The 12,305-nt window shown below is 41.2% G+C and overlaps 1 protein-coding gene across 3 annotated transcripts in view; it reads right to left on the minus strand.

Annotated features, from left to right (window-relative positions):
- The window catches only part of LOC134021970 (ribonuclease inhibitor-like), a 31,860-nt gene extending 20,331 nt beyond the window's left edge, over positions 1–11,529 (minus strand). For all 3 annotated transcript variants that reach the window (XM_062463100.1, XM_062463101.1, XM_062463099.1), the window contains exons 1-2: positions 11,327–11,529; positions 3,500–3,670 (exon numbers count right to left, since the gene is read on the minus strand). In XM_062463100.1, the coding sequence (XP_062319084.1) occupies positions 3,500–3,670; positions 11,327–11,514 (359 nt within the window). In that variant the 5' untranslated portion in view covers positions 11,515–11,529. The remainder of the gene's footprint in view (positions 1–3,499; positions 3,671–11,326) is intronic.
- Between the last annotated feature and the right edge of the window lie 776 nt (positions 11,530–12,305).

The following is a 12,305-nucleotide window of genomic DNA, read 5'->3' on the forward strand; positions in this document are numbered from 1 at the left end:
TACTTAGAAATATCATATATAATAGCTAAATCCCTAATTAGTAATACTGAAACACAAAAACTGAAGCATGAACACATTGGAGTGCTTTATCTGATTCCAAGGATTGGCGCACAAAGAACACTGATTCTGTCAACCATATTGCGCAATCGACTGTTATTTTGAAGGCTCCACAGACGCATACAAATGAGGTATTGGCATTTTCAGCTAGCTGTCAGCTACAAGGCTAACGAGCTAATTTCAGAGCCAGTCGAAGCCAGTTCGAGAAATTTGTTTAGAACCAGTGTGGGGGGGGGGGGGGGCGGGGGGCAGGACGCACAGACCTAGTTGGCTTTAGAGGGCTGTCAACGGGGCATGGAAGCTCCTATTGGGTCGAACAAGGTGTCAATCAAAAGGGGAGGGTTCAACGGACATTTTGAGACCTTCATTTTGTAAATACTCCGTTGATAAATCGGAGAAAATAACACTTTTATGTGAACAAGTTGTTTCTTCCGTCGGCTAACTTGCATAATGAAACAAAGGATAATGGCTATTCATGAACGTAAAACATTGTATTTGGACGAATTACTTTACATGGTTAGATACTTTGAACCCTTGGGACTTACGCAGATCAAGTTTTGATGGCATGATTTGCACACCTGGACCTATTTGAACAACTTAGGGTGAGTACAACTTTTTTCTTTGGCATTGTTGAAGGAATGTTCACCGGAAAAAGACGTTGACTTTGCTTGCTATTGCGACTTGATCTTGAATTGGTTTATTTCAATGGAAGCACAAGAATCGTAGCTTTCCAACGATGTATAACATGTGTAGCGTCTAAAAAATATATTTTTTAGAATTTAGTGCGTCGTAACTGAGGAAGGGGGAGGCAGCATTTTTGTCTCGCGGGCGAAACAGGAGCGTAAACAGGTTAATACAATGACAGTTGATTCAACTCATTTGGCAGAGATGCCACCTGTAGTTTTATAACACCTAACTAGGAGACGTGAAGTCTAGGGACGGGAAGTCTGGGTGACCTGGGAGAGTTCTTGTCACCTGGGGAGGATGAGACAACTGGTCTGGAGACAATGTGGATTCAATTGTATTGTTAACTGATCAAGCTGCTCTGACCCTTCCTGTAGCATGGGTAGTGTTAATTAAAATACTTGTTTGAAGTTGCCCACACAAAGGACAGTTGACCATTTGACTGATCAACTTCTGTGGCTTTAGTATCTACTGATTTGGGGAGAGATGCCAGATCAAAGGACTGTGGGACAAATGGTACAGAGATGTATTGTTTCAAACTGTCACTGAATTGAGTTAGCCAATCATAGACTTGGTTACATTGATGGATTGACCTTATAGAATGCCATTTGATCTAACGTTTATATAAGGTAGCGTTTATGATTGTTCTTCATCACTCTGGCGAACGACCTGTGGCTAGCACCTCCTTCGTTAGACTGATCACAAAGTACTTTGTTAAATCATGATCTGTATAAGCAAAATAAATGTATTGTAACCGCCATCTCTTGACTATTCAAATTTACACAGTGCCAATAGAATTTTACCATCACAAAACCTACAGGATGGTATCTCTCAATAGCAGGGTTGGAATATAAACCTACTGGATGGTATCTCTCCAGGAGCAGGGTTGGAGTGTAAACTTACAGGATGGTATCTCTCCAGGAGCAGGGTTGGAGTGTAAACTTACAGGATGGTATCTCTCCAGGAGCAGGGTTGTGACACATATATGTAAAGCAACATTGTTTTGGTGATGTGGGCCTCACACACACACACAGTTATGACCCTGCTCCAGTCATGACCCTGCCCCAGTCACATCCAGGCAGGGCCGGTCCTTCCTATAGGCGACATAGGCAGCCGCCTAGGGCGGCATGAAGAGGTGGGCGGCATTTTCCTAAGTGCATCCATTAATTAACCCTCCCGCACTAACAACAACGGGCGCCGACCGCGCCACGTGTAGTGGCTGGGGGGGGGGGGGGGGGGGGGGGGTAGTATTAAAAAAAAGTATTAGTATTGGGTAGTATTAAAAAACGTATCTAGCAAATAAATATTTTTTTTTAAATAACAGAGAATGCCTGTCAGTATTTATTTAACTATGTTAAGTAATTAGATAACCTGACTGCCTGTTGGCTCTGCACTCCCTGCGAGAAGAGGAACTGATATATTAGTATACTGTTCATGGATTACAGATAATCATTTAACACCATCATGCATATGTCTTTATATAGGCTATTTCAACATTTTATATTCTTTCCAAAATTCTAGTTTAAAGTTGTAACAGTCATGTTTGCATTCTGTGCTCTTTTTGCTTTAATGTTAGGACGCATTAGCAGGGCTAATGCGTCCTAAATAAATGCGTCCTCAATAAATTCAATGGTCAATGTCACCTTTTGTGATCTGTGCAAAGGACCAATAAAAGACTGACGTTCTGTGTTCAACTTTCTTTCTTTCCTTTTTTAAAGAGCAGATATGTGTTTGAAATCTCACTCGGTATGGGGCATTTGGCTGACTCTCCCTGCATCTCAGATGGAATACTACCATCCTATGAAGTAAAGTCTGTCAGAATAAATGTGAATAGCCAGTTCCATACATATATACAGTATATACAGTTGTATTATAGATCAAGCACACTTTTCTTGCCATTCCTAATTTGAAACCCTTCATGTAGTGGAAGAGGCGTCAACCACAGGAACAACAGCCGCCAGATGCTAAACTCACTGCCCAGGTAAATGTACAACAATATGATGAATAGTATATCTTAACCCTTGTGTTGTCTTCAGGGTCAAACATGACTGCTATTATATTTAACAGCAGAGAAAACCCTCAAATAGTTATCTTTTTTAACTTCAAATGTCTTACTTTTCCTAGTGACCCTGACATTCATAAAAATACATCACAACAATCACAGACACACATGTACACAATAAGAAATTGAGATTATGTGTGCTACTGATTTAGGTTACAGAGTCTATAAAGGTGCTGAAGATGACAATACCTCCATTTCTCTTTTTGCGAAAGCCCCGACTGCACATTTCAGTGTTGTAATAAAACAATTGGTGTTCACAGATTAAAGTCAATGTTTTTCCACTGTGAAGAGGGAAACCCCAGATGTTCACAAAGTTTGATGAATGACAGGTTGTGTTTCAATGCGAAAAAAGTTTAAGGTTGAACATTAAATTAAGCTGTATTTTATTACCCTTTGGGCAAGGGCATACCGATTGTTAACACTACCCAAAGAGACTGCAATCATGTTGCACATTCAGAAACAGTTGCATCAACATTTTCATTCTGTCTAAAATAAACAAAAACATGAATTAAAATATAAGCCAATCATTATGTAAAGCATGTTTTAGAGTGTTTCAGATGCAGCAAATCTGCCTGTTTCTTATCAAACTAGTCCTCACTGATGACTAGAAGGCATATCTCATTCTTGGCATTAAGTTTATACCCAACTTGATGATGGTAACTTTACTAATGGCTCATGTAGAACATAAATACATACCTCAGTGTCTCCAGTTTGCAGAGTGGGTTCCCCAGTCCAGCAGAGAGCAGCTTCATGCCGGCATCCTTCAGATCATTGTTACTTAGATCTAGTTGTCTCAGGAAGGAGGTTGACTTCAGAGCTGAGCCCAGAGAAGCACAGCCTTCCTCTGTGATGTGACAGCCTGACAGCCTGTAGAAGGTTATCATTAGGGAGGGATCACAAACACTACTACCCTCTAGAGGTAGAAATAAAGAATATCAGTCTGATCATTTTCCTCTCAAACACAAAGAAAGTTTGATAAGTCAGATGACTGTTTGTTCTGGTTGGTTAACTTTCCCTTTATCTTAAATGCAATACCATCCTTTGATATGTAGAAAATTGTATATCCAGTTACATAGTTGTACAATACTCCAAGAATGTATTACATACTACATCCAGGGGCAGGTCTCTCAGTATACAAGGCACCTTTTCTGACCAACAACCTTTATAGGGTTAGGGTTATACTATACAATACTAGGTTTAGTATCTCCTATTGTCAGTGCTATAGATTAGATCAATGGCACTGTTGTACTGACATGATCAAACTATCAATGAATATATGACACTGTTCAGGAATGGTTAGCTTGATTGTGTTATTGTGACATAAAACTTAAAAGATTATTTCACCAGTGAGATACAATAACACAATACATCCTTTGGTATGTTTTGGAATGGTTCGAACACAGTAGTGACCACATACACACTACTCCTCATGATACTGGTTCAGACAGTAGTGACCACATACACACTACTCCTCATGATACTGGTTCAGACAGTAGTGACCACATACACACTACTCCTCATGATACTGGTTCAGACAGTAGTGACCACATACACACTACTCCTCATGATACTGGTTCAGACAGCAGTGACCACATACACACTACTCCTCATGATACTGGTTCAGACAGTAGTGACCACATACACACTACTCCTCATGATACTGGTTCAGACAGTAGTGACCACATACACACTACTCCTCATGATACTGGTTCAGACAGTAGTGACCACATACACACTACTCCTCATGATACTGGTTCAGACAGTAGTGACCACATACACACTACTCCTCATGATACTGGTTCAGACAGCAGTGACCACATACACACTACTCCTCATGATACTGGTTCAGACAGTAGTGACCACATACAGACTACTCCTCATGATACTGGTTCAGACAGTAGTGACCACATACACACTACTCCTCATGATACTGGTTCAGACAGTAGTGACCACATACACACTACTCCTCATGATACTGGTTCAGACACAGTAGTGACCACATACACACTACTCCTCATGATACTGGTTCAGACAGTAGTGACCACATACACACTACTCCTCATGATACTGGTTCAGACACAGTAGTGACCACACACACACTACTCCTCATGATACTGGTTCAGACAGTAATGACCACATACACACTACTCCTCATGATACTGGTTCAGACAGTAGTGACCACATACACACTACTCCTCATGATACTGGTTCAGACAGCAGTGACCACATACACACTACTCCTCATGATACTGGTTCAGACAGTAGTGACCATATACACACTACTCCTCATGATACTGGTTCAGACAGTAGTGACCACATACACACTACTCCTCATGATACTGGTTCAGACAGTAGTGACCACATACACACTACTCCTCATGATACTGGTTCAGACACAGTAGTGACCACATACACACTACTCCTCATGATACTGGTTCAGACAGTAGTGACCACATACACACTACTCCTCAGTCATGCAGTCTGGATGTGCTCACAGATACTGTGACAGAAGTCAAACATCAGCTGTATACCAACATGCACCAGGGTGAGTTATAACATCGACAAACCCAGGCTCATTTCATGGAGCACTTGGCTGACCAGATGTTCTTCAGCTGTTTGTTCATCTACGTTTGTTGAAAGCATGCAATAAATGAACATCTGTGCACACAATATGATTCTTAAATGACAGTAGTAAAAAATTGTATTGATACAATATAACCAGTAAAAATACTGGTATCAATTCAATCTGAGGGACTTTAAACAATCCCCAACTGACAGTCAATATGTTTTATGTTTGAAATTTCACTTGGTATGGGGTGAGTTATAACAACGACTAACCCTGGTTCACGGATAAACTCAGAAGGCTGAGGTTGGACGAGGAGGAAGCGTCCAGGAGTAGGGACAGATCCAGGTTCAAGAAGTCAAAGACCAGGTTTAGCAAGGTGGTGAGAGAGGCTAAACGACTGTACTCTGAGAGACCACAACACCTACCCCTGCTAAGCAGCTGGGCCAGACTCTGTCTCTCCAGCCACCCTGAAGCACTGTGCTAAAAACACGTCTCTGACTCTCAGTCTAGCAAGAGAATTCATAAATCCAAAAGACAGCAGAATTAACTTAGACACTTAGAAGAATGTGTATTATTTGATTACCTCCCCACCCAGAGAAGGCAGAATTTAACTGTAACTGCTACTTTTAAATGGTTTACTATTCTCCTGATTCAATGTGTTAATTTACTGTCACTTATTATTTTCAGAACATATTAATAAAAGAGATATATGCCCACTTTCCCAGACATGGATTAAGCCTAGTCCAAAAGTAAGTAGGTCGAATAAAATGAAGATCTCCATTGAAAATTGTTTTTAGTATAGGACTACGCTTAATCCATGTCTGGGAAACTGGGCCAAGTTCAAAATCTCATTTCATGGAGCACTTGGCTGACCAGATGTTCTTCAACTGTTTGGTCACCTAAGTTTGTTGAAAGCATGCAATAAATGAACATCTGTGCTCAAAATATGATTCTTAAATGACAGAAGTAAAACAAATGGTTTGAATCAATATAACCAGTAAAAATGTGGGTATCAATTTAATCTGAGGGATTTGAAACAATCCCCAACTGACAGTCAATATGTTGTATGTTTGAAATCTCACTTGGTATATGAGGCACTTGGTTGACCATCCCTGCATCTCAACTGGAATACTACCATCCTATAAGGTATAGTATGTCAGAATGATGGTGAATATCCAGTTATATAGTAGTATAATACAACAAGCACACTTTTCTTGCTATTTCTAATTCCCTTCCCTTCATGCAGTACAACAGGAGTCACCCACAGGGACAGCAGCACAACAGCCACCAGATGCAAACTGTGATGTATTATGTATAGAAAGAAACACTTGAGGACGAATAACCACAGAACATGACATCACTTTACTGTGTTTTCTCTGAACGAACGTCTTAGTTCTTTCCAACTAATTTCTTATCCAATCAGTTACATGCATAACAAATACACAGTACTCCTCATGATACTGGTTCAGACAGTAGTGACCACATACACACTACTCCTCATGATACTGGTTCAGACAGCAATGACCACATACACACTACTCCTCATGATACTGGTTCAGACAGTAGTGACCACATACACACTACTCCTCATGATACTGGTTCAGACAGTAGTGACCACAGACACACTACTCCTCATGATACTGGTTCAGACAGTAGTGACCACATACACACTACTCCTCATGATACTGGTTCAGACAGTAGTGACCACATACACACTACTCCTCGTGATACTGGTTCAGACAGTAGTGACCACATACACACTACTCCTCATGATACTGGTTCAGACAGCAGTGACCACATACACACTACTCCTCATGTTACTGGTTCAGACAGTAGTGACCACATACACACTACTCCTCATGATACTGGTTCAGACAGTAGTGACCACATACACACTACTCCTCAGTCATGCAGTCTGGATGTGCTCACAGATACTGTGACAGAAGTCAAACATCAGCTGTATACCAACATGCACCAGGGTGAGTTATAACATCGACAAACCCAGGCTCATTTCATGGAGCACTTGGCTGACCAGATGTTCTTCAGCTGTTTGTTCATCTACGTTTGTTGAAAGCACGCAATAAATGAACATCTGTGCACACAATATGATTCTTAAATGACAGTAGTAAAAAATTGTATTGATACAATTTAACCAGTATAAATACTGGTATCAATTTAATCTGAGGGACTTTAAACAATCCCCAACTGACAGTCAATATGTTTTATGTTTGAAATCTCACTTGGTATGGGGTGAGTCTGGCCCCCTGCTAAGCAGACAGCAGTGACCACATACACACTACTCCTCATGATACTGGTTCAGACAGTAGTGACCACATACACACTACTCCTCATGATACTGGTTCAGACAGTAGTGACCACATACACATGACTCCTCATGATACTGGTTCAGACAGTAGTGACCACATACACACTACTCCTCATGATACTGGTTCAGACAGTAGTGACCACATACACACTACTCCTCATGATACTGGTTCAGACAGTAGTGACCACATACACACTACTCCTCATGATACTGGTTCAGACACAATAGTGACCACATACACACTACTCCTCATGATACTGGTTCAGACAGTAGTGACCACATACACACTACTCCTCATGATACTGGTTCAGACAGTAGTGACCACATACACACTACTCCTCATGATACTGGTTCAGACAGTAGTGACCACATACACACTACTCCTCATGATACTGGTTCAGACAGTAGTGACCACATACACACTCCTCATGATACTGGTTCAGACAGTAGTGACCACATACACACTACTCCTCAGTCATGCAGTCTGGATGTGCTCACAGATACTGTGACAGAAGTCAAACATCAGCTGTATACCAAAATGCACCAGGGTGAGTTATAACATCGACAAACCCAGGCTCATTTCATGGAGCACTTGGCTGACCAGATGTTCTTCAGCTGTTTGTTCATCTACGTTTGTTGAAAGCATGCAATAAATGAACATCTGTGCACACAATATGATTCTTAAATGACAGTAGTAAAAAAAATTATTGATACAATATAACCAGTAAAAATACTGGTATCAATTCAATCTGAGGGACTTTAAACAATCCCCAACTGACAGTCAATATGTTTTATGTTTGAAATTTCACTTGGTATGGGGTGAGTTATAACAACGACTAACCCTGGTTCACGGATAAACTCAGAAGGCTGAGGTTGGACGAGGAGGAAGCGTCCAGGAGTAGGGACAGATCCAGGTTCAAGAAGTCAAAGACCAGGTTTAGCAAGGTGGTGAGAGAGGCTAAACGACTGTACTCTGAGAGACCACAACACCTACCCCTGCTAAGCAGCTGGGCCAGACTCTGTCTCTCCAGCCACCTTGAAGCACTGTGCTAAAAACACGTCTCTGACTCTCAGTCTAGCAAGAGAATTCATAAATCCAAAAGACAGCAGAATTAACTTAGACACTTAGAAGAATGTGTATTATTTGATTACCTCCCCACCCAGAGAAGGCAGAATTTAACTGTAACTGCTACTTTTAAATGGTTTACTATTCTCCTGATTCAATGTGTTAATTTACTGTCACTTATTATTCTCAGACCATATTAATAAAAGAGATATATGCCCACTTTCCCAGACATGGATTAAGCCTAGTCCAAAAGTAAGTAGGTCGAATAAAATGAAGATCTCCATTGAAAATTGTTTTTAGTATAGGACTACGCTTAATCCATGTCTGGGAAACTGGGCCAAGTTCAAAATCTCATTTCATGGAGCACTTGGCTGACCAGATGTTCTTCAACTGTTTGGTCACCTAAGTTTGTTGAAAGCATGCAATAAATGAACATCTGTGCTCAAAATATGATTCTTAAATGACAGAAGTAAAACAAATGGTTTGAATCAATATAACCAGTAAAAATTCGGGTATCAATTTAATCTGAGGGATTTGAAACAATCCCCAACTGACAGTCAATATGTTGTATGTTTGAAATCTCACTTGGTATATGAGGCACTTGGTTGACCATCCCTGCATCTCAACTGGAATACTACCATCCTATAAGGTATCCTATATGTCAGAATGATGGTGAATATCCAGTTATATAGTAGTATAATACAACAAGCACACTTTTCTTGCTATTTCTAATTCCCTTCCCTTCATGCAGTACAACAGGAGTCACCCACAGGGACAGCAGCACAACAGCCACCAGATGCAAACTGTGATGTATTATGTATAGAAAGAAACACTTGAGGACGAATAACCACAGAACATGACATCACTTTACAGGGTTTTCTCTGAACGAACGTCTTAGTTCTTTCCAACTACTTCCTTATCCAATCAGTTACATGCATAACAAATACACAGTACTCCTCATGATACTGGTTCAGACAGCAATGACCACATACACACTACTCCTCATGATACTGGTTCAGACAGTAGTGACCACATAAACACTACTCCTCATGATACTGGTTCAGACAGTAGTGACCACATACACACTACTCCTCATGATACTGGTTCAGACAGCAGTGACCACATACACACTACTCCTCATGATACTGGTTCAGACAGTAGTGACCACATACACACTACTCCTCATGATACTGGTTCAGACAGTAGTGACCACATACACACTACTCCTCATGATACTGGTTCAGACAGCAGTGACCACATACACACTACTCCTCATGATACTGGTTCAGACAGTAGTGACCACATACACACTACTCCTCATGATACTGGTTCAGACAGTAGTGACCACATACACACTACTCCTCATGATACTGGTTCAGACAGTAGTGACCACATACACACTACTCCTCATGATACTGGTTCAGACAGTAGTGACCACATACACACTACTCCTCATGATACTGGTTCAGACAGTAGTGACCACATACACACTACTCCTCATGATACTGGTTCAGACAGTAGTGACCACATACACACTACTCCTCATGATACTGGTTCAGACAGTAGTGACCACATACACACTACTCCTCATGATACTGGTTCAGACAGTAGTGACCACATACACACTACTCCTCATGATACTGGTTCAGACAGTAGTGACCACATACACACTACTCCTCATGATACTGGTTCAGACAGTAGTGACCACATACACACTACTCCTCATGATACTGGTTCAGACAGTAGTGACCACATACACACTACTCCTCATGATACTGGTTCAGACAGTAGTGACCACATACACACTACTCCTCATGATACTGGTTCAGACAGTAGTGACCACATACACACTACTCCTCATGATACTGGTTCAGACAGTAGTGACCACATACACACTACTCCTCATGATACTGGTTCAGACAGCAGTGACCACATAGCGGCTAAGGTTTTGGAACATGCTTTTGCAACCGTGAAAGGGATGGCCACATTTGAAGGCTGGTAAAACTAGAGTAAGATGTATGTGTTTGTGTACACCTACTCTCTCACATCTCACATCTGTATATATCTCTGTCTATCGAGCTCTGGCAATCTATCTGTATCTCTGGCTCTGTCAATCAATGTGTTTTATAGCGTCCGTAAATATGTATCCTCTCTATAACCTATGAATATGAGTGATTTCTGATGTCTTCAGCGTTTGAATAAAACACTGTTGGTCTCGGACTGTAGCACGACACTGTCAACTGCTCGTGTGACGTCCGAAGCTTCGACAGGTGATCACGTGTTTTTTGCCCATTTGAAGCCACGCTTGACACGTCTGTGTCGGTATCAATTGACTCGAAAGGTCGATACCGCTTCGTGAGCACGGCTTTGAGCCTAACATCACTACCCTGACTGAGCCTGCCAGCCGCCCTGTACCTGAATGACTACCTTGTGGAATATGACCCCTAGCCTGCCCTGAATATTCTTTGGCCCGCCTCCTTCTATCTTGAATTAACCACAAACTTGCAGCCAGTGTGTGGTGTGTGATATTGTGTAACTAGTTGTCTGGTGAATTTGATTACATACCTCAGTGTCTCCAGTTTGCAGAGTGGGTTCCCCAGTCCAGCAGAGAGCAGCTTCATGCCGGCATCCTTCAGATCATTGTTTCTTAGATCTAGTTGTCTCAGGAAGGAGGTTGACTTCAGCACTGAGCCCAGAGAAGCACAGCCTTCCTCTGTGATGTGACAGCCTGACAGCCTGTAGAAGATTATCATTAGGGAGGGATCACAAACACGTTTTATTGTTACCTCTACTCTTGATGCATGATGATGCTTTGCTCATGGTCTGCACCTCTTCTTCAACACCGACCACCTCTGGAAGAGTGGAACTCTCACTGAATTGCTCCTACCAAGCTTTCTTAAATGTTTTAACTATGAGTTTCCATGAGAGTTTAACATTTGACTCGAACACAATGACACAGTAGCCAGTAACCAATGTGAAAAATGAACCTGCCTGAGAAGCTGATTTTACTAAGCTGGATTGTACTTGTGAAATATCCCCAAAACAATCCTGTCTAATGTATACTGAGACATCATGTGGTTTTCCTGAGGTATTTCTAAGTCATATAATGTGAAATGTAGACCATCAGTGAATCTTTTGTTCTAGACTGTCTAGTGTCTTTCTGAACCAATCAGATCATAATTCCCTTGGTACTAGGATCAATACAAGGTTTAGTATCTCCTATGATCAGTACTATAGACGAGATCTATGGCACTGTTGTACTGACATGATCAAACTATCAATGAATATATAACACTGTTCAGGAATGGTTAGCTTGATTGTGTTATTGTGACATGAAACTTAAAAGATTAATTCACCAGTGAGATACAATAACACAATACATCCTTTGGTATGTTTTGGAATGTTTCGAACACAGTAGTGACCACATACACACTACTCCTCGTGATACTGGTTCAGACAGTAGTGACCACATACACACTACTCCTCATGATACTGGTTCAGACAGTAGTGACCACATACACACTACTCCTCATGATACTGGTTC

This window comes from Osmerus eperlanus, chromosome 6, assembly GCF_963692335.1.
Source record: "Osmerus eperlanus chromosome 6, fOsmEpe2.1, whole genome shotgun sequence".
Taxonomy (NCBI): domain Eukaryota; kingdom Metazoa; phylum Chordata; class Actinopteri; order Osmeriformes; family Osmeridae; genus Osmerus; species Osmerus eperlanus.